The sequence below is a fragment of the Medicago sativa genome, chromosome 4, assembly GCF_051527215.1.
Source record: "Medicago sativa cultivar Bolivia chromosome 4, Bolivia_mono, whole genome shotgun sequence".
Lineage (NCBI taxonomy): Eukaryota > Viridiplantae > Streptophyta > Magnoliopsida > Fabales > Fabaceae > Medicago > Medicago sativa.
This window is the reverse complement of record NC_140752.1, coordinates 93,236,841-93,260,633: the sequence shown is the minus strand read 5'-3', so window position 1 is coordinate 93,260,633 and position 23,793 is coordinate 93,236,841. Positions and strand designations below refer to the sequence as shown.

General features: G+C 34.1%; 1 protein-coding gene and 2 long non-coding RNA genes across 5 annotated transcripts; all 3 read left to right on the top strand.

The window, feature by feature from the left end:
* Positions 1-1,484: 1,484 nt before the first annotated feature.
* On the top strand, positions 1,485-3,274 carry LOC146933909 (uncharacterized). The gene is made up of 2 exons (XR_015007603.1): positions 1,485-2,290; positions 2,598-3,274. It is a non-coding gene; the product is annotated as an uncharacterized LOC146933909 (long non-coding RNA).
* Positions 3,275-16,473: 13,199 nt separating this feature from the next.
* On the top strand, positions 16,474-17,304 carry LOC146933908 (uncharacterized). Its single transcript, XR_015008444.1, has 2 exons — positions 16,474-16,526; positions 16,682-17,304. It is a non-coding gene; the product is annotated as an uncharacterized LOC146933908 (long non-coding RNA).
* A 373-nt stretch (positions 17,305-17,677) lies between these two features.
* On the top strand, positions 17,678-23,092 carry HDA14 (histone deacetylase 14). 3 transcript variants are annotated; one of them, XM_085705711.1, is made up of 9 exons: positions 17,678-17,808; positions 17,878-18,059; positions 18,144-18,218; positions 19,036-19,137; positions 19,777-19,848; positions 19,992-20,048; positions 20,708-20,959; positions 22,140-22,321; positions 22,526-23,092. In XM_085705711.1, the coding sequence occupies exons 1-9, from the start codon at positions 17,748-17,750 to the stop codon at positions 22,824-22,826; spliced, it is 1,284 nt and encodes a 427-aa protein (XP_085561837.1). In that variant the 5' UTR covers positions 17,678-17,747; the 3' UTR covers positions 22,827-23,092. The 3 variants fall into 3 exon arrangements, with proteins under 3 accessions (XP_085561837.1, XP_085561838.1, XP_085561836.1); XM_085705712.1 differs by having other exon boundaries at positions 17,678-18,059; positions 22,526-22,821; positions 22,958-23,092; XM_085705710.1 differs by having other exon boundaries at positions 17,678-18,059.
* The last annotated feature ends 701 nt before the right edge of the window (positions 23,093-23,793 follow it).

Below are 23,793 nucleotides of genomic sequence, written 5' to 3'. Positions count from 1 at the left end.
ACACAACTTCACTGTGATCACCAATTGTATCTATAAAACAGTTTGAGGACTCCAAATCAGCACAGTAAGTGATTTTGGTCTTATGGAGAATAGTAACACTGTAATAGTAGATACTGATATTAAGTTAACATTCACTCATCCACATGTTTGTTACTACTACTATTTTACCTACGTCTTGGTGTTTGTGAATCATTATTATTTTTTAATCAATTTTCATCCCATGTCGGCATGTCCACACTCACAACAATCCAAAAATTTAATGGTAAACCCAATTCTTTTTCTTGCAATAAAAATCTATTAACAATGATTTACATACAATAGTTATCATCCATTTTCTACCTTTTCAATTACAGAAATTTTATATTTAACAAGTACATACTGAACCACATTCTTAATACTCTTTAAACGTCTCCATTCATACTAATGAGCTAATGATGTAATTATAGAAAAGCAGCAAGTACAAGCCAGTAACATTTTGTGTCACAAGTATGGAGAGTAGTAGGGTTTGGAAACTTGCAAAGTAGTGGACCCTTGGGTTCTCAAATTTGTGGCTGAGATTTCATAATGCTTCAGAGTGAATCAAAATCTTGCTAAACTGTGGAGTTTGACAAGCTCATCAATTATCACCTTTGTCTTCAAGTACAAGCATCAACCACATTCAATTATATCTTCTGCCACACAGGTTTCTGTGATTCTATTTTGGACTGCTTGATAAAACCATTTTCACAATATTCCAGTGACCGCGCACGCAAATGTAAATGCCCTTCATATTTCATCATCGAGGAACACGTAATGGGAGTACTAATGAGGATGTCCAAAGTTCAAACCTTCGAAACTAACAATGTATGTAATCCACTAACATAGTAACATTTGTCTACAAAAAACAACAGAACTTAACATTATTTTCTAAAATACAAATTCAAGTATGTATGTATGATGACACGTGACTAGTCTTGTACAGTTAGTTGTATGTAAAAATGTCATAGAATATATAGTTATTGTGAACATTTCAGGTGTCATGCAATCGCAAAAAAGTGTCAGAATTCGTTAAACATGATCTCATTGAGTCTTCTTTTCTAAGAAAAGTAATAATTGCATAATTTATCTTTGGAATTGGGTGAAGGTCTCAGAGAATATATCATAGTACATGTTAACAAAAAACAAAAAGATTAGTTGTTGGAACATCTTAAGAAAATTGGTAATAACTCATAAGGGTGAAAATCTTCATAAAAATTTATACATAAATCATAATGCTTTTTGGATGTCTCAACTTATACTATATATTGGACTACTCTTCGATTACTTCATATTTAAGGAACTTTGTCACTATTCTAATATTTGATTTGATTCGGTGTTATAGTGGAAGCAAGAACCCGTGAACTATTTCTGTGGTCAATTAGGTAGACCCAGAAATTCTCACTTTCCATCTGCCCCACCTATACAGCAACTTATGATCACATATAGTATATAGTATTACTAAAATTGATAAAATACAAAATCTAGCTTGATAAACTTTACAAAAGTAATTGATGAAAAAAAAACACTAAGGTATCCCGTGAACTCTCCTCCTTTCACAGTTCAATTATTCAACACCCCACCCTCTCACTACCTCAACAAAAAAGTTTTTCAGCATAAAAGTCTTATCCTTCCAAGAGACTTTAGAATATTGGATTTCAATGATTTGGTTTTTTTTATTATTTAAGGAAGTTTGTGTAATTATGCATTGATGGTCCATATGGATATTTCTGTCTTCATTAATATTTTTATAATCTCTCCTTTTCTTCATTCACCTTACATTGATTAGAAGTTGTTTTGGCCTCTTGTCTTCTAATGAGAAATGTAATGTGTTTTTTACTAGTGTAGGATGTGACCCCTCAGTATGATTAATCCTTGGAATTGATTTGTCATTCCTACTTTACAGCAGTAAGAAAATTATAGGATTATCATTCTGTTAGTATGGGATTTATTGGCCTAATTTGAAAGCCTTACAAATTATGTACTTTGAAATTATCCCTTTATTCTTTTCATAGGCTAATCATGGGTTTTTATTTCAGCAAAATGCAATTGTGACTGAATAATTTCCAAGTCTGGAAAACTTAAGCTATATTACTTCTTTGAGGTGACTCTCAAAATTTGATTATAATAAGATAGATTGGTTATTATGAGCACTCTTTTTATACCTATTAGGAAAGAAATGAAACCATACCACTAGATTGACGGCAAAAATTTCAAAAAATTAGCGACTCAGAGAATGCAAGTGTTTCTAATAATGGAGCGCAAAATTCTCCAGGTGTGTTATGTATTCTAAGATTTGATCTTTTACTGATAAAATAGTTCAAAAGTTGTTAGCAGGGTTTAAGGTTTTTTACTATTTCTCCCTCCATTTAGGAAAATGGTGACTGCATTAGGTCTATTTTTCATGTGCCAAGAAAACAATAACCTGAAGAGGAAAGTGCCATTTCTGGCACAATTTTGAATATACTGGAATATGAAGAAAAACATTGGAGCTTCTGCTTATATTTTAGTGTTGTTTATTGTACAGGATGCTCTTGTATACGTTTAACATTTTCCTTTTCCATGTTACTCTTGAATTGCAGATAAGCAAAAAGCTAGGGATACAAGTACCTTAAGAGTTAAGAATCGTGAGGTGCAAGTATTCTTACTATATATTGTATAACATGAAAATCATATATTACTAGTTAGTTCAGTTACATAAAATTTCAGGTATTCATTCACTTGCTAACTATGCAAATGAAATTTTCTCATTTGATGCATGCTCCTCTCCACACCTGTTTCTTTTTTTGGGTAATCCCACATGTCTCCTACTACCAAAGACAATTTTGTTTGTGAAGTCGTGAGACACTAAATGTAGATGCCTCTTTCCGTAGGGATTTGAATCATAGTTCGCCATGTTTTGGATGACTAGCTAGTCTCTCCAACCAGATCAATATCATGTTAGTAAATATCACATTTCTTAACATTCATCTAGTGTTCTTTATAATTGATCATGCATGTTTATCAAAATGTCAAGCAACATTTGGAATGTATCTATAATGTTAGGATTAAAGCCAAGTTCGAAACATCAAAGAAGGACTTTTTATTTGTTCTCTTTGATGAGAATGCAAAACGAATCATCGAGGAAAGTGGTATTTTATCGAATTTCAGTTATTTCTGCTGAACTAGTATCTTCACGCCCATAGGCTAAGCCAGTTGAATGTGTCCCAGAAGTTGTTGACGATGAAAGTGAATTTAAACTAATCTTGCATTATACTAATGATGTGCTTGTTTATGCTGAAGTTATTTATACATGACATTTTTAATTAAACATTAACGCTTTCTTCATTTTCAAAATATGATAAATCTTGTTTCTTAAAATATAGGAGAAGGCAAAATCCACCTAAACTTTTAAAAATCAGAATTAAATAATTCTTATTATTTTAGCAAGTTATCGAAGTAGCTTGAGCTTCTAAAAGAGTAGTAATATTATCTTTAAAAATAAAGTACTTATGATAATTATAACATAACTAAAAGAGTACAGTTAAATAATCAAGTCTGTCTGTTCTCGTAAGCTTAGCTCAGTTGGTATGGACAATGCATACATATATGCAAAGTCCGGGGTTCATATCCCGGCCACCACAAAAAAAAAAATAATCAAGTCTTAAGTAAATTAAAATACTAAAAATGACACACACACACACACACACACACACACACACATATATATATATATATATATATATAAACCATCATTAAGAAAACAGTGACATCGATACTCCCTCCGTTGCCAATCATAAACAAATTTGACTTTTTAGGTTCATTCAATTGATGATGTATGTGGCTCATCCCTACTACAACCAGATTACAAGCAAACAACGACACCAACATTCCTACGAAATCAAATACTTCCTACTACAACCAAATTACAAAGAGACTACTAGATACTCCCACTACAACGCAACACACAATTTTAATCAAGTCTGAAGTAAAATTAAATACTAAAACTGACATATATATAATTTATATAAGATGATTGGGGCGTGTAAACCAAGATTCTTCAAACGGTGCCAGCAACATTCTTCATTCTACTACCTTCTCCTCCATACCCTTCTTCTTTAAGCACATGCTCTCCTTTCATACACATGCACCACACATATACTCCAAGCACTTTTTTGAGTTAGAGAACTCATTGATCACAAACCTTTCAAAGGGATACTTTTTTTTTTAGACATTCAAAGGATGCTTGAAAAGTGATATATAACACCATCAATATACTTTACATTATTAAAACTGTACTCCAATTTTTTTTATTAACTGTACTCCAATTTTTTTCATTAGTCGTATGATATGATATAAATATTAAATGTAGGAGTTTAAATGGTGACACGATCATTCTTCAATCTAGTGTCATCTCCTCCATACCATTAATCACTGAAGTTAGGCGGAAGAGCGCCTGCTTCTCTTTTGTTTTATCTCCTTGTGGAGATATTTTACAACCCAGGTTATGAGGCTTGATATATGGCAAAAGGTAGGGGTGTTCGAGGTGCGGTTTGGTTCGGTTTTGAGGCTAAAAGTCATCTGAACCGCAAGATAAATAAGTATGCGGTTTGGTTTGGTTCGGTTGACTTTTAAAATATTTTCCGCACCAAACCAAACCAAACCAATGCGGTTTGGATTGGATCAGTTGTTGCGATTTTTTTAGACAATATTTTTTTTGTTTTCAACGTTAAAATCAAATTAAAAAGCCAAAACACAACATATTTTCAACAATGTTTTAAATTTCATCCAACATTACAATTTTATTTCTATCTAACAATGTTCCCAACTACGTAGACCAAATTAAAACGTGGACAAAAAGTAATCCTATTTTGTAAGAAATTCAAAAGACTAAAATTTTAATAATTCTCTTAGAGTTCAAGTAGCACATAAATACATTTTGATAGAAAAAGCAAAGAAGAAACTTAACACGAGAAAATAATACTCCCTCCGTTTCAAAATGAGTGTCGTTTTAGGTGTTTACACCATATTAAGAAATGCAATGATTAAAAGAAAGAGAATGGTTATTTTACCAAATTATCCTTATTAACTATTGGTTAGTTTTAAGAGTAATACTTTGGAAGTAGTGTGCTGAGTATTAATTGAAGGGTAGAATTGAAAAGAAAAGGTTATTATTGCATTGGAAACTGAAAGTGACATTCATTTTGAAACGATTTTTTTTTGCTAAAGCGACACTCATTTTGAAACGGAGGGAGTATTTCATTTTATTAAGGTTTCCATTGAATTTCTATGAGTATTGGTAGATGATATGTATTTAATAAGTATTTTTCTTATATTGCGGTTTGATTTAGTTTGGTTCCGTTCGTAAAATCAAAACCGCAAACCGAACCAAACCATGCGGTTGAGTAAAAAAAACGATCTGAATACATCCGAACCAAATGCGGTTTTTTGCGGTTTCGATTTGGATTGGTTCGGTTTGCGGTTTTACTTTTGGATTGGTTCGATTTTGAACACCTCTAGCAAAAAGTAACAAAAAATAACATACAAATCCAACCAAATATAATACTCCTAATAAAGTTGACAATTAATCCATAACTAGGGCCGATCATTGCCAAGGAAATTAGATAAATATAGGCAAAAGCAGTGAGTGTCAACCACATACCAAAAGATAGTAGCCATATAAATACCCTGTGTTCCAATCAAATACCGCTTACAAGAATTAGGCATATGTTTAGTGAGGCAAAAAAGCAGCAGGCTGTGTTGGAAATTACGAACTGATCAAATTCTTCGGGATCTACAACCTCCATGACGACTTGACCCACACATAATGTATATTCATTCACATATGTGCAAACTCTGTCATCTAAAGGGTCAGAGACTCTAAATATTGAATGTGAGGGGGGGGGGGGGGGGGGGGGGGAATGCTTTTAGCATTTTTCTCTAGGGAAAATACCCTACCAGGGGGTTTATCCCTATTTGAAAAGACATCGTGGCTATAATCATTGCAATCAATGTCTTTCATCCATTTATCCTTGTCAACGTAAGTCCACAAACCAAACACAACTCCTAACATCCTTCTCCAAGTTGGAGAACCACCATCTCCTTCATCTTCTTTTGAACCACCATCCTCCTCATCTTGCCCTTCTTTTGAACTAACATTAACATCATCTTCATCTTCCATTTCCGGCGAACCAACACCAACATCCGCTTCATCCTTCATTTCCGACGAACCAACACCAACATCCTCTTCAACTTTTATTTTATCCAAAACAACTTATTCAAAGCAACTTATTTTATGCAAAAAAAACTTATTTTATGCAAAACAACTTATTCAAAACAACTTATTTTATGCAAAACAATTTATTTTTTATGAATAAGTTGTTTTTAAAAAGGGATTGTACTAAGTTGTTTTGCATAAAATAAGTTGTTTTTTAAAAAGAGATCGTAATAAGCTGTTTTTGCATAAAATAAGTTGTTTTGAATAAGTTGTGTTTAAAATAAGCTGTTTTGAATAAGTTATTTTTTAAAATAAGTTGTTTTGCATTAAAAAATGAAAGAAAAAAGAAATGTGTCCTCCATATTACTCTCCTTCCACCATTGTGTTTTGATAAAGTATTTGCCCAAGGATTCCTACCTGCAACTAAACAAATAATATCGAACAATTCCTACCTATATATTTGTGTGTGCGCGTGCGTGCGTGCGTGTACGAACATCTATTTTTTCGTTCATCACCCATGCACCAAACATATACTCCAATCACTTTTTTGAGTCAGAGAACTCATTGATCACAAACCAACATTCAAAGGATACTTAAAAAGTGATATATAACATCATTAAGCATTGAAGTTATGCATAAGAATGCTAGCTTCTCTTTTGTTTTTTCTTAAATATTAGTGTTCCTATTTTTTAAAAAAAAACATAAATATTAGTGTTACGTAGATGCAATTGACAAATAAGAAAGGGAATAACTTTGCTTACCATTTCTAAAACCATTATTATATGGTGTGAAATAACAATCTGTAGTTGAAGGTAGGGGTGGACAGCGGACGGTTTCGGCCGGTTCTCGGGCTCAAAACTCAAATCCGAGTCAACCTGCGGTTGCTATAATCACCCCCAAACTCGTCCGTTTTTTTGTTCGGTTTTTCTGATTTTCAGTTTGTCGGTTTAACCGATCGAGCGGTTCAGTTAACACGGTTTTACGAGGCGAAAAAACAAAACACAGTTGCAGTCTCATATACCCAGATCCGGTTCGTAAATCGCAAGGAAAATGGTGTTTCATGGTGAAATCTCACAGATCTGGACAAAAGAAACAGAAGGCAGTGATCTAAAGTTATATGAGAGATGAAGGAATGTTTGTACATGAAGATTTTGTACTATTACTTGCTAAAACAAATGAAGGAGATGAATGAGTCAAGCAAAGTGAGAAGAAAAATAAATAAATAAAAGGAACGTGGTGTTGTTTGCAGGAAACAAAGAAAGGAATAGATGAAACTAAGGCTATAAGGAAAGGAGGAAACGGCGCTGAAGTAAACTAGGGTTTGGGTCTGAGAAATTTTAGTATTAATATGAAGGGGGTTTTGGGTTGGGTTGAGGAAATTAGTTGGGCCAGAGGAGTAAGCCCAATCATTCGGTTCGGGTTCGGTTATGAACGGTGTTATATACACCCCCCGTAACCATCTGTTACTAACCAACATAACCCAAATTTCTGCCCCGCCCAACACGCCTAATCCGTTTCCACCCGCCCGTTTGCCTTTTTGTCTTAGCGGGCCGACTGGTTTTGGGCGGGTCGGCCCTGTAACGCCCGTCTTAATTATTTACTTAATTTAATGAGGATTTATATATTTATTTATATATATATTTATATGATTTAAGAATTTAAATAGTTTGCATGATTTATAGATAAATTATGTGATTTTCTAGAATGACGTGAAGTATATTGATGTTGTGAAGTTGTTATGTTGGTGTGACTTATTTTATTATTAAATAAAATAAGATATGAGAAATAAAATAAAAATATTAAAGATTGGGCTGCGTGGTGAGATTAGCAATTAGTAGTGAGAAGAGTAAAAAGGAGAGATAAATAGACAGACATAAGTTAGGAAAAGTAGTACGTACGTTTTTGGAGAAAAAGGGAGAAAAGTCAGAAAGAGAGAAGAACCAAAGGAGGGCTGCGATTCTGCTATTATCAGGTAAGGGTGAGACTAATTTTCAATATTATTAAGGGTATAATTCTATAGGATGAATTTAGCATGATTAGGTTAAGTTTTGGTGAGAATTGAGAATTAGGTTTAGGATCAATTTTGATGAATGAATCAAGAACATATGTTAGATTGATGCAAAATTAGTGTACAGACCTTAGATATGACTTAAGATGATAATTAGATGCTATTTGGATGAAGGAATCATGAATATAGGTGAAAAGTTGTGATTTTTAGGTTTCTGGCCGTACTGACATTCATCGCTCGCATCTGCGAGCAAGAACACTCGCAACGGCGAGCTAGAACCCAGAGCTCGCATCTGCGAGCAATGCAACTCGCAACTGCGAGTGACCTGTAAGCTCGCAACCGCGAGCAGAATAACTCGCCACTGCGAGTAAGGACTTAGGAACCCAGAATGCACGCTTTGCTCGCCATTGCGAGCAGAGTTACTCGCCACTGCGAGTTAGGCTGTTAGTTGCCCAAAATTGTCCCGATGCGATCCCTTCGCACGTGTAGTCTTGAGTTGACCTTTGAATTAAGTAAGAGAGCTGTTTAGGATGTTTTTATAGACCCTGCAGTCTGTTCAGGTGACTGAAATTAGAAGTGTGGTTGCATGAATGTTATAATGATGCTTTATGGTATTTATGTTGATGTAATTCATACCTTAGATGATGTTAACGCATTCAAATATTATTAAATGTTGTATCTTGTTGCTGTTCCCTGCTTTTGACTGTTAGTGTCTTGAAGTTGCATGAGTCGGTCTATGTTGTAGAATTCAAGGAGTGGTCCATGATTATGAGTCGTATGAGTTGTTTATGTTGTAGTCTAAGTTGTTGGAAGTTGAGTTCATTGCATACTCATTAAAGTTGGGGGCTTTAGGCCCGGCAGCCATTGTGCTCATTAAAGTTGGGGGCTTTAGGCCCGGCAGCCTTTGTGCTCATTAAAGTTGGGGGCTTTAGGCCCGGCAGCCTTTATGCTCACACGTTGAAGAGCCTATTATGCTCATTTTGTTGTTGAATGGTACCACATGCATTTGCATATCAAGAAGTTTCATGTTGTTTAAGTTGTCAAGTTGTTGTTGAGTTGATAGAGTTGCATGGTCAAAGATGAGTTGTGTCGTCAAATTGAGTGTTAAGTTGATTATGATTTGCGATGAAAATTAGTAATGGTATTTGATGATTGTATTTGTTATGAAATGAAAAATATGCTAATTGTTAATTGTTGATATGTTATTAATGTTTAAGTTGTTAGATGCATTTTATTAGATTATATGCTTAATGTATTGATTATGAAATCTCACCCCTTCTGCATATATGTTGCCTCGACCGTGGGTAATGTGCAGGTAATAAAGATTAGAGGCGTTCGTGAGTGGACTCCTCACTTGGTGTTTAGGTGCTCTGATACGTAACGGGATGGGGGCTTGCTTTTACTGCTATTCCTTACGTGTCTCTTTTATGAACTAATTTATGAGATTTTCCAATAAGGCCTGCGTGCCAAGACTTTAAAATGTTGAACTATTTTCCGCTGCAACAGTTTAAGATTTTTCATGATGTTGAATTTGAAGGATAATTATTATTATCTGTTTTGAGATGTTAAAGTAGTGTGTAGCATTCCGTTATGAATTAAATACTCTGATTTTAAATGAAATTTTTATGTTGGGAAAACGGGGTGTTACAGGCCCAATCTGTCCAGCCCTAGTTGAAGGGGTTTTCCTTGCATCATCACAATAGCATAAAAATGAATAATAAAGTACTCTATATCCACAAAATCCACCGCTCTTTTGACATGCATCACAATCGCTAGGATAATCAGTTGTAACATTAAACTTATGCTCAAGTGCAATTCCATAGTTGGTGCTATTGTCGAAAGTAAAAGGCGCGTTCCGATCTAAGCCAAAGCCTTTGCTAGGTGACATGGTGGGAGCTGAAATATATATGACTTGATATGCATAGTCAATTGAGGTAATAGGATAGGAACTTGTGTGTGTTGTGAAGGTGAGTTTTTGTTTTCTGCAAGTTGTATATGGTTGGAAGCGTTGGTCGCCGCAACCGAGATCGATACCGAAAAGTTACTTAACAGTTTCTTTGCCACAGTTGGCACATTTGTGATTGAATCAAAGAAGGAAGTAGGAAAAGTAAAATGGTGAGAAGAGGAAGTGAAGGGTAACTAAACTTCATTTTGTGATTGAGAGAAGGGTTAAACGAGAGATAAAGGTTGGGAGTAAAAAACAACGGTTAAATGAGAGAAGGGTTGAAATTATAGCAATCTGCTTACATGAACTTAATGCTACTTGTAACGCCCTCCTTTTTATTTAATTATTTTAATTAGTTTTAGAATATATTTATATGATTGGTATGATTTACATGATTTATGTGATATTTTGTTATGTTATATGTTGGTATTTACTAGCATAATATAATTGTTATTTGGTGTAGAAATATATTTGTTATTTGTTAGAGATATATTTGTTATTGGTGTATTATTATTATTAAGTGGGGGAGAGATATATTTAATTTAGAAATAAATAAGATTATGAGGAATAGAGTAGTTTTGAGGTGTAAGAGAAATAAGAAGGGGGTTAGAATAGAAAGAAGAATAAGTTGTTGGGCCAAAATAGATTTAGGAAGAGCGTTTAGTATTATAAATAGAGAAGCTTAGGTTAGAAAGAGTTTACAGGAAACCGCTTTTTGGAAAAGAGGAGAACAAGAAAGAAGATAAGAGGAGAGAAAAATCAAGAGAAGAGGAGAAGACCTTAGGAAAGAAGAACGCTGCCGCTGATTCAAGAATCAATCTAAGGTGAGGGTGAGACTATCTTGCATTAATATTAAGTTGTTAAATCATTAGATTGCATCTAACAAGTTGGGGAAAGTTTGTGAGAATTTGAGAATTAGGGTTTTGAGAGAGATTTGATGATTAGATGATGAAAACTTGTTGAATTGATGTAGAAATTGTATACAGTCCTTAGATAACCCATAGGATGATTATTGGATGTAGTTTTGAGGTTAAAACCATGGAATTGGATGAGATGTTGGTGAATTTAAGAATTAGGGTTTAATAATTGTAATAGGTTGTTAATAGATTTGAGAACCCTTTGAATTTGCATACAGTAAGTTGATGAATAATTAGTGTTCTAATGATAGGACAATCATAGGGTAATGATTAGGGTCAAGTTTGGAGAGTATTGGATCGAATAAGAAGTGGAAAAGATTTCCCCAAAGCGAAATCGCAGCTGAACTGCGATTTTGCTGTCAATGTGCAAAATGCGTTTTTATTGTCTCAGTTTGACAAGTTTAAGTTCCGAACTGGGTTTAGGTGTAAACAAGAAAGTTGTAGGTATGGATGTTAGCTTTCTAATGCCATTGGTCTCACGTCAATAGGATTTATAGAACTTGAGTTATGGTCAAATTACTGCACGTAGGTCACAATGAATTTTTATGGACTTTCAGCACAACTTTTCCGAATTTAAAATAAAAACTGGTATTGATCGGTACAGAATTGGTTTTAGGAGTAAACATGAAAGTTTTAGATAATTTTGTTAGATTTCTAGTGGCTTTGGTTTGACGTGAAAATGATGTTTGGTCTGTGAGTTATGATGAAAATACTACAGGGAGGTCTTAGCAAAATTGTACGGTGACAGCATTCTCTGTTTCATGTTTTTGCGTTTTGTTCATATGTTTATGTTTTGAATTGATCTTTGTTGTAAACATGAAAGTTGTTGATATTTGTGATATCTTTCCAATAGTTTTGGTTTGACATGATAATATTTTGTGGATGATTTATTATGTTTTTACAAAGATACATAGTGAATTATTGTTGATGTTTAAATACGATGTTATATGAAGTTGTTTATGATTGATGAATATGATGTTTTAAGATGTTGTTTATTATCATTTGATATTGTTATATTATGATATGACATGAATTATTTATGTGATCCATATGTTATCAAGATGATAAGATGTTAAGACGTTAAGATGATAAGAGTTGTTAAGTCGTCAAGTCTTTATGAAGTCATCAAGTTATTAAGATGTTATGTTGTCAAGATATCAAGATGTTAGGATGTCATAGATGTTCATGAAGTTGTCTAAGTTGTAGGAAGTTGAGTCCATTGCATACTCATTAAAGTTGGGGGCTTTAGGCCCGGCAGCCTTGGTGCTCATTAAAGTTGGGGGCTTTAGGCCCGGCAGCCTTCGTGCTCATTAAAGTTGGGGGCTTTAGGCCCGGCAGCCTTGGTGCTCATTAAAGTTGGGGGCATTAGGCCCGGCAGCCTTCGTGCTCATTAAAGTTGGGGGCTTTAGGCCCGACAGCCTTTGTGCTCAAACTACGTTGGGGGCTTTAGGCCCGGCAGCTTTATGCTCACATGTTGAAGAGCCTAATTACGTTCATTTATGTTGTTGAATGGTACCACATGCATTTGCATATCAAGAAGTTTTAAGATGATTTAAGATGTGAAGTTGTCGAGTTGTCAAGTTGTTAAGTTGTCAAGATGCTAAGATGATTTGAGATGTTAAGAGTTACATAGTCGAGTTGAGTCGCATTGTCGAGTTAAGTGAGGTTTGATTATGAAGTTTGATTGTGATTTGATGATTATGATTTAATGATGATGTTTGTTTATGAAGTTGATTATGAAGTTGTTTTCGATAAATGCTATGTTTTGATAATGATACTTATGTGAATTATATGAAGATGCTTACGATTATATTTGGTGTTAGATATTGATGCTTATGATCATGATTTAAGATAAGATGTTTTATGAATAATAATTGAGATTACTTGATGAAGTATATGACTAATGTGGGAAGGATAATGACACTAGTTAAGGAAGTTTAAGTTATTAGATATGATTAATGAATTATAAGATGTTTAAGTTGTTGAATGTACTTTATATGATTTATATGCTTAATATTATTGTTTGAGAAATCTCACCCCTCTGCTTGGAAATGTTGCTCTTCGTATGGGTAACTTGCAGGTAACCAGGATTAGTTGCGGTCGTGAGTGGACTCCTCACAAGTGTGTCTTAGGTGCTCTGATACGTAACGGGATGGGATTATGTCTTTACTTTCTGTTCCTTACGTATTACTTTATGAATCTTTCAATAATTGATGTTGAACTAAGTTTTATGAAATTTTATATTGAGGCCCTTGTGCCAAAGATTATTTAAGTTGTCAAACTATTCCGCTGCGAAGTTTTAAAGATTATGTTGTTATATTTTTGAAGGATAAATTATTATTCCATTTACGTTTTTTAAGAAACGTGACATTCCGTTTTATGATGAAAAACTCTGATTTTATTTAAGAAATTTTTACGTTGGAAAAACGGGGTGTTACACTACTAGCTGCCAATGCCAACCAGTGAGTACTAAATTAAAGACAGAAAAGAGAATTAAATTAAGGATAAAACTTAGGTACAATTCTTCATGTGCTTTTCGTATGGCTCTTAACTAAAATATGTATTTTTAGTTAAGAACTATACGAAAAGTACATAAGGAATTGTACCTAAGTTTTTTCATAAAATTAAATGCAATATATAGGGATTTTTGTGTGGACCCATTCTTTCTTCGTATCAAAAGCTCACCACTTTCATTAACCCTTCCTTCGTATCAATTATTCAAAAAGCAAACAACACATAAACGTACAAGTTGTATGTAATTGTATATAAAGTACAAATTGTGCGAGCGCGCGTGCGTGCGTGCGTGTGTACGAACATCTATTTTTCCTTTCATCACACATGCACCAAACATATACTCCAATCACTTTTTTGAGTCAGAGGCTCATTGATCACAAACTAACATTCAAAGGATACTTAGAAAGTTATATATATATATATATATATATATATATATATATATATATATATATATATATATAACACCATTAATCACTGAAGTTAGGCAATAAAGTGCCAACTTCTCTTTTGTTTTTTCTTCTTGTGGAGATATTTTACAACCCAAGTTATCAAGCTTGATGTATGGCATATAACAACAAAAGTTAACATACAAATCCAACCTAAAATAATTTGTATAATAAAGCGTTGAGTTTTTCTATAAGAAAAATCAAGATCAGGGGTGATAATTGCCAAGGAAATTACATAAGAATAGGCAAAGGCTGTGAGAGTGACCCGCATACAAAGAGATAGTAGCCACATGAATAATTTGTGTTCCAATCGAATACCGCTTACAAGAATTAGACATATGCTTAACGAGGCAAAAAAGCAGATTGTGTTGGAAACTAAGAACTCAAGAAATAGGTCGGGGGATACAACAACCTGGACGGCTTGACCCGCACATAATGGATATCCATTGACATCTGTACAAACTCTGCATCTAAAGGGTCAAGGACATGAAATATTGAATTTGAAGGGGGAGGGGGAATTTTTTCTTCATGTCTTCCAACCATTTCTCTTTGTCGACGTAAGCCCACAAACTACCCACAACCCCTAACATCCTTCTCCAAGTGGATTTATCCCCCTTTGGAATAACATTGTTGCGATAACAGTGGCTATTAAACCTAAGGTCCCTCTCATTTCTTTCAACCACTTGCCGTTGTCTACAGATGGCCACAAACTCCCTAACACGGCTGATATCCTTCTCCAAGTTGTTTTCTTTGTTCCCCGACCCATTGGTTGGAGTTTCTCCATGATTTTCCACTTAATTATCTGTTGAAGTTGAACCATCGGGATTTTGGATTTCAAATTGAATGTTCATTTTGGAACGAAAGAGTTAAATTAAAACAAAACTGGAAATAAATGAGAGAGGATGTATTGAGAAATTTTTATGCGGCGTGTTTCGGTCAAGTGAATTGAAGTGGAGGTAGAGTGGAGTATATATAGAGAATGTACAAACATAATAAAAATTTATGTGTATTTTGTTTAGATGTTTATGTTTTTTAGTATTTAAGAAACAATGAAAACTTCTTTAAAAAAAATCAAATGAAACATTTAGCGGAGCGGACATAAAAAATAATATTTAAACTTGATTTATGATTAAATAATTAAATTTATTGAAATAATTTGTAAAAAAAAATAAAATTATAATGAGTAGTTTGTTGAGATATTTATGCTACATAAAATAGTATAAATAAATTAAAAAAATTAATAAAATATTTAGCGAATAAGATTAAAGAATATATGAAGTTTGGTGAGATATTTATGTCTCATAAAATATTAATTTCAAAAATAAAAATATTAAAATAAACGTAAAAGTGACATGTGATGTAAAAAATCTTGCGTGTATGTGTGCGTGCGTATACGAACATCTATTTTTCTTTACACTTACCATACTTGGTTAATCACATGTAAACTTTTAAACGGATTTAATTTAGATCACGTTGAAAATTATGAAATTGTGGTGGTTGAGTTAACCACAATTTTAACCATGATTAGTCTAAGATTTATGCTTATTTGAACATCAAAAGTTCAAATCTAGTTTTGAAGGCAAATATGCTTTGTATATTGATTTTTACTGCGAAATTAAGCAAAACTGAAACTTACTTTTCCTCGTGTGATTCATGTGTACCACCCTAGCTAACTTACAATCACTCCCACATAATAAAAGACAAGTTCATAAAGATATAACTTTTAGGGTTAAATATGTTTCTGGTCCCTATAAATATACCAACTTTTCGTTTTAGTCCCTATAAAATATTTCTTCAACTTTTAGTCCCTAAAGTAGTGATTGAAAATTTTATAGGGACTAAAAGTTGGAGGAAAATTTTAGAGGGACTAAAACGAAAAGTTGATATATTTATAGGGACCAAAAACATATTTAATCCTAACTTTTATCCATGCGATACATGAGTACCTCACTAATAAAGACAAGTTAATGTTCCATAACTTCACCAAATACATAATATGGGGTGGTCATTAACATAACCTGTAAATAAGAATAAGCAAGGCTTGTGAGAGTGACCCACACCCCTAATGATAATAGCCACATAAAAAAACCTGTGTTGCAAACAAATTCCACTCAGCCATCAAAAGACAAACACTTATTGATGTACCATATTTAAAACACAATTTTTTTCTTAACAAATATGACTAATGATAACATATTCCTTAAAAAAAAACATATATTTTGTTATAATTAAATAAAGTTACGATGCAAGGCATCAACATATTAACTTTGGGGAATTAGTCACTTTGGTCCCTGAATGGGGAACGATTCGTCAATTTAATCCCTGAATGCAGAGAAATTGCAAAAAAGTCCCTGAATGTAAACTCTATTAGTCAACTTCGTCCCTGAAGTTAAATAGGTATGCTAACGATGACGTGGCGGCTGATGTACCTATTGATATGGATGACACACATGGACCTCTACCAACACAAGTTACACAACCTGTGAGTTTTCTTATTATTTTTTTCATAAGTTTTTAACTAATTTTGTTTGATTTTATATGCGTGATTCTTGTTGGATTTAATTGAAAATTCTTATTGAATTCTAGTTCATGATTTTGTTCTAAATTCTACAAATTTATGAATTCTGGCTGTAACAGGATGAATTTGATGGACCAGAATTTGATATGAATGTGCGAGGACCACAACCATTTGGTATTGGTCAAGCTATTGTGGAGCCTATACCATTAGGGGTTAGACCTACACCAATGAGAGGTCCTAGGCCAATGACGAGAGCAAATGCTCATATTTCCGATCAACAATTGTTTACATCTTTCATGCCTACTCCCCGTTTTAACCCACCACGCTTCAACCCTCCAAGAGCTCCAAGGCCATGGAGTTAAAGGAAGCATGAGCATGAAGAATGAAGGATTTTTTTGAAGAAGCAACAATGCATAATTCCATTTTCAAGATGATTGTCTTTTTGTAATTTATATTTTGCTATGAATCTATGTAATTTGGTGTTTGGATTTTAGTTACGGTTTGGATTATTAATGAGTATTATCTATGGTATTTGCTATGAAAGACATGTTTTGTAACAAATATTTTATTTCAATTGCATGGATAGATTGCTTCAAATTGGTATTTGGATGTTATTTCTTACTTTTATATGAAATTGCAAACTTTAAAGCTCACGGACCATAATGAAATTATAGTCATAAATCAGGGACTACTATGCCCAATTTTTTCATTGCCCAGGGACCATAATGAACTATAATCATAAATGAGGGATTAAAATGACCATTCTATTTATCATTTTTAGGTTTTACACTTGACATTTTTTTTAAAAAAAATTCTTCATTTTAGTCCCTGTCACGTGTTTAGGCCTTGCCAAGTCACAATCTTACATGGCAGTTATCATATTGCCACATCAGCCGCCACGTCATCATTAACAGACCTATTTAACTTCAGGGACGAAATTGACTAACAGAGTTTACTTTCAGGACTGTTTTGCAATTTCTTTGCATTCAGGGACTAAATTGACAAATCGTTCCCCATTCAGGAACTAAAGTGACTAATTCCCCTATTAACTTTATCCTTTTTATACAATCAGATCAGATCAGATAAAATATAAAATATAGTTGAAAATATGAGATACCCTTAATTATTGATTATCCAGAAAGAAAATTTGTTTGGCGCTGCTGCGGTGTTAACTGAACTTACTCCATGCACCTCCCCTCCTACCTTCCTCGCTCTCCTCCTTCTTCCTCCTCCTCCTCCTCATACGGTACTCTCTCTCTCTCTCCCTCTCTAATGACCCAAAATTGTGCTTGTGGTGTGGACCGTGGTATAGCAGGGAAATCAATCTTTCTCCTTAATCATCATCGTCATGTAAACAAGTGGAAGAATCAGAGAAATAAAGGTGTGAAGAAATGTTTAGGAGCGTCTATACACTGTTCAAGCGATGTTCCCTCTATTCAGCAATTGAGTCATGCTCGGCTTATTTATTCAGTTGCTCCATCTATGGGCCACAATCAGGTTTCTGCACAATTCCATAACTTCAATACCTAATTTTGTCTGAACTGAACTGAAATCACATTATCGTGATTCTAACAATAACAGGAGTCTCATCCAGAATCACATTTTAGAGTTCCTGCAATTCTCACTTCCCTCCAACAAATGAAGCTCACTTCAAAGGTACTTCAACTTGAATCTCTTTATTTTTAAGTTCTTAATATTATTATATATAAGCATTGCTATTTGATAACTTGTTTATGTCTAAAATTCACAAAGAAAGAGTTTAATAATACTTTGTTTGGAAAGGCTAGAGTATAACCTTACCTTGTATGATCTAATTTTCTCTCGATTTTATCAGATACCTCAACCACTAATTTTACTCAACACTACATATTCAATCTACTATCGGCTATCAACGAAAACATCCGCTATAAGCTCATCGACTATCAGCTACTACCTCCGTCCCAATTTAATTGACACAATTTTGTTTTTCACACATATTAAGAAAAATGTATAAATAAAGGGGAAAGTGAAATATATTGTATTGGAAATGATAAAAGTAGTATTATTTAGTGTTATATTGTATTGGGAATGATGAAAGTTGTATTGAAAATGGAAATGGGTCAGTTATTTTGGGACACTTTTTTTTAGAAAATGGGTCAGTTATTCCGGGACGGAGGGAGTACTTTTTACCAAACAAAGCTTAAATAGACTACAAATTTTCCCATTTCAAACATAAGTTATTTTATTATCCAGAATATATCACCATTTTCTTTCGTTAATTTTAAATGTTTCCTATTTGTTTGAAATACAAATCAACTTCAATGGGCAATCTGTGATCATAGGTTTGTGCATCTGCCAGTCTTTGAAAAAGACCAACTTAACTGGACTCTATGTGCAACTGTGTTATGATTAACCATACTTTGATGACATTACTTAGTAATTGGTGAAGTATCTTCATTTCCACAATAATTTTTTATTTTTATGCATGATTCAGTTCCGTGGCTCTGATGTCATTGAACTTCAAAATTTTGAGCCTGCTTCTACCGATGACATTGCAAGTGTGCATGCAAGAGCCTATGTTTCTGGGCTTGAAAAGGTAACATATTAAAAAAGTTTCCTTCCTTCAGCTATTTCATATGTGAGAGGTTTTGTATTCTAAATTATGGTATTTTAGACAGAATTACTCCATAGGTTCCTTAATCTTATACTTTCTTTTATGCCCCACTATTCTGTCCAATTCTTGATGCTGTACTTCCAGCAATACATGATACATCATAAGAATTACTTAATTACAGAAGAGAAAAATAGCAGTGACAGAGAGGCCAGACTCTCAAATACCTAGTGATTCCTTGTTCTTTTTCGTCTGCTATGGGTATCAAATTTCCTTTGTTTTCTCTATAAATTCTAGGGTCTGAACTAAATCAACCAATCTATATCAACCATGTTTTTTCCTATAATGTGTACTTCTGAACCAGTTTCTAACAATTCTTTCACTGACTGCATGTGTTAATTATGATTTAGTGCACAGTGATGATATAACATCAAGGCGAGGATTCTTCCATGTTTTGACTGATTTATTCTTAAGTATCCTTGTTTTTAGTTCAAACTTCACATCACTAACTGTTGGCATAGGTTTCGATACTTATGGATTTCATAATTTGTATACAAAATGATTTTACCATGCTTGGGATTCTTGTTCTGCAGTTTGACATTTTCCTCTCCTGAACCTTTACAGGTTATGGATCAAGCTTTGGAGAAGGGACTTATTGTCGTTGATGGTTCGGGACCAACATATGCTACTTCCACTGTAAGTACTAAGCTCAGAGTGTCTGAAGAAAGATTCTATATTCTAGAAATTCTAGTTCATTGTAGTAGAAAATACAATTATTCTATGGAAATTCATAATGGTTCCCACATTTTTGCATGCTTATTGTGGTATTCATGGTGCAGACATTCCAGGAGTCTATAGTAGCAGCTGGTGCTGGATTAGCCTTAGTTGACTCAGTGGTGATCTCTCAACCTGGCATGTCCATCTCTTGGTGATAATCTATGTTTTATTTTGGGGAGGGGTAAGTGAGTGGATATGGATGTGTACATATCTGCTTCTTATAGTGATGTGCCTATCGGAAACTATTTTGTTCTCTGTTGGAATTTTGGTTTCTCAGAACCAAATATTGACTGAAAATGCTTATATCTACCTTTCTTTTTACCTTTAAATGGTTGGGGACAGTGGGGGAGTCACAAATATAACAATTGTTTGAAATAAAATTGTGTTCCCCATTTTGCAAGCGTCCTATGCATTCTGAGTTGGTGGAGATGAGATCTTAAAATAATTATAGAGTCTCCACATTCTAGCTTAATTTTTAGAAACATGGTATAAGTGCCTCTATAAGCAAGTGGTCAAGAGTTTGCTCCTTGCTGCCCCTATTTTCCAGAATTAAATGTATCTTAGCACAAGCTGAAGGACATATATGTTGTCTAGTCTCAATCCCAGACGGCTTTTGTGTGATCCAATTTTCTTAAGAGATATAAAAGTATTCCAGGGCCTCCACCTAATAGCCTAAGCTTTTGGTATGGTTGGTCTTTGACATAAAATGTTTCAAGAATTGTATGGAACTAATGGTTGTACTCATTATTTGGATATAAAAATTCGATTTCACATTCAGGTTGCAGCTTCAAAGATAATGAAAGATCCACCCACTGGTTTTGCATTGATAAGACCACCAGGACATCACGCCATTCCAAAAGGACCTATGGGCTTCTGCATTTTTGGAAATGTGGCCATTGCAGCTCGTCATGCTCAGCGTGTTCATGGACTGAAGCGCGTGTTTATCATTGACTTTGATGTTCACCACGGGAATGGAACAAATGATGCTTTCTACGATGATCCAGACGTATTTTTCCTTTCCTTCCATCAAGTAAGCTATAAGTTTGCCACACAGCTCTAATTATATTTTCTTGTTTTCCTTATTGGTGTTTGTAATAGCCATTCGCAAAAGCGAAATAGCAGAAAACTGAAAAGGAAAAACCCTGGGATCTTTGAGAGGTCTGTATCTACTTCACAAAACCCTCAACTCAAAGCATTTCTCTCCCCATTCTTCCCCTCTATATCCTCACTTTTCTCCGGAGAACTCCCTTCTTTCCCACTAACTTCTGCAAGCTCAGCATTTTGTTAAGGCTCAAACATCCAAACCCATGGCATCCATGTTTTTTTTTCTTTTCAATTTTCAATATATAGACAATTCTCTTCATTTTCTCTTATTATATCTATATAATTGCAATGCCCCCCTGATCTTTGATTCAACTCTAAGCATATTATATTCTATAATACTCGGCGTAATTTGAAAATAGTTTGCTGAAAGATCTTGGTATTATGATGAATATGTAAATGAGAAATAGGAAGATATTGAAGAACAAAGGAACAATGGCTTGGTTGTAACTTCCAGCAAGGCAATTGACATATATTACAAACTGTTTTACAATCACCAACTGAACAAATTAACCAACCTCTAGGAATTAGAGAATCTAGCCTCTCCCAACCAAACCACATGAACAAACAACCCATTGACTTACATCTGCCATCCTTATTACTACTATATTGAAACACATGATGCACTAACAAATACATATGGCCCTAATTATTTGGGCACGTGCTTGACATATACATGTCTAATAGGCGTCCTTCTAACATTAGCCTCCCTACAGGAGAACATTCATGCAGTCGGACAAAATAAACTAGCATAAATTACACAAATGACATAACTAAGAGAAGACTTATCAAATATATTAATGTCTCCAATCCTTGCACCAAACTCCTGCATATTAGCATACTATAAAAATCAGACACATGACCCCCTCCACTCTGTTTGCACTTGCACATGCTAACATACAAAATAATAGTATAAGCAGGCACATGGCATTTGGAAGTTCTGTTTTTTCAAAATGGTCCCTTGAGGGGGAGGGGGCTTGGTAATTGGGTGGGGAAGGAGATTATGTGAAGAAAAATATGAGTTATTAGTGTGCTAATTATGAAAAAGGAAGAGAAATAGTATGACTTTGAGACTTGTTATATTTAATAACTTCAATTTAATGGCTCAGGATGGAAGCTATCCAGGTACCGGCAAATTTGACGAGGTGGGTGCTGGGGATGGTGAAGGAACCACATTAAATCTTCCTCTTCCTGGAGGTTCAGGTGATACTGCTATTAGATCTGTGTTCGATGAAGTTGTTGTACCTTGTGCTCAAAGATTTAAGCCAGACATCATTCTTGTTTCTGCTGGGTGAGTCTTTCTTTGAATCATAATTATCAAAGCAAAGATGGAATAAACAATCTACTATCAATTTCTGCAAGTTACATTCCAGCACAGTTACAAACTTAATTCTACATGAAATTTTGATTAGATTTTTCATTCAGGAACTAGTTCTCATAAATTCTTGCCAATGTTGTTTTTACATATGGAATTTCATGTGATTTCGTTTGTCAGGTATGATGGCCACGTGTTAGATCCACTAGCTAATCTTCAATTAACAACGGGAACATATTACATGCTTGCGTCCAGTATTAAACAACTAGCAAAAGACTTATGTGGGGGACGATGTGTATTTTTCTTGGAAGGAGGATATAATCTCAAGTCTCTTTCATATTCAGTGGCAGACACATTTCGTGCTCTTCTTGGGGACAAAAGCTTGGCATCTGAGTTTGATAACCCAAATATTTTGTATGAAGAGCCAACAAAAAAGATTAAGCAAGCAATTCAGAGGATAAAATGTGTTCATTCCTTGTGATGTTGAAAATCAAAACATGCCATTATCTATGGCCGTCTCAACCATTAGGCAAGTAAAGCGCTTGCTTAATGGCACTATCAACCTGTATCTAGCATCAAAATTTTCATTTTCTGTAATGTCTATATCCCTTGTGTGGCCATCGTCCCATTTGTCCCATAGAAGAAGGCAATCCATCGTACAAGATTGTTGTGGTCCCTGAATAAGAACTTCACTTTTGTCGTAACACTTAAGTATAAATTAATTTATTGTCAAAAGATTTTTACAAATTCTTTATCTGTAAACTAATTTTCGTATATTTCGTTGTTATTAAGTCAAATGATATTCTCATTTCATAAACATTGAAGAATTTTAAACTAAATGCATCATATTTTTGCCTTAAAATCTCATACATCCAAAAGTTACTTGTGGTTGTTTCAAAGTGTGTTTGTTTAAAGTATTGTAATATTATTCCTAGAAAAATAGGGTATAGGGAATGCAGCATTATCATGTTTATTTCAAGTTGTAAAAACTCACTAGCTAAGTTTTCGTTAACATAATTTGGTTGGTAGGGACGTTCAATGTGCAGAGGTGGAGTTGGAACTTTGATTTTTCATTTATTCATCTTAAGGGTAAATTTAGTTTAGTTTGATAAAAAAACTCACTATCTAATGCTAATATTTACACTTGGTTTCATTTCATATATTCCTTATTTATTTTAGTTTCTCTTCGAGTAAACCACATTTTAAAGTTTGGTATCCCAGCATGACCCCACCATTTTGCATGAAGAGCCAACAATAAAGGGTGAACAAGCAATGCAGATAAAACACGTTCATTCCCTGTGAAATTTTGAAAAGCAAAACCTGTCATGGAAAATAAATTTGTCTACCATTAAAATTTTCATTTTATATGGTCCCATCCAAAGTATATGTCTGATCCAGAGCATTGCACATGAATTTTTGTAGTCCTTGAACAAGATGTTTAATTTGAA

Excerpts from the sequence above, each read along its gene's own strand:
- HDA14 (XM_085705712.1), top strand. The coding sequence starts at position 17,748 with ATGCACCTCCCCTCCTACCTTCCTCGCTCTCCTCCTTCTTCCTCCTCC. Across the intron at positions 22,322-22,525 it reads ATCATTCTTGTTTCTGCTGG|GTATGATGGCCACGTGTTAG; the intron begins GTGAGTCTTTCT and ends TTCGTTTGTCAG. Across the intron at positions 22,822-22,957 it reads GATAAAATGTGTTCATTCCT|TGTGGCCATCGTCCCATTTG; the intron begins TGTGATGTTGAA and ends CTATATCCCTTG.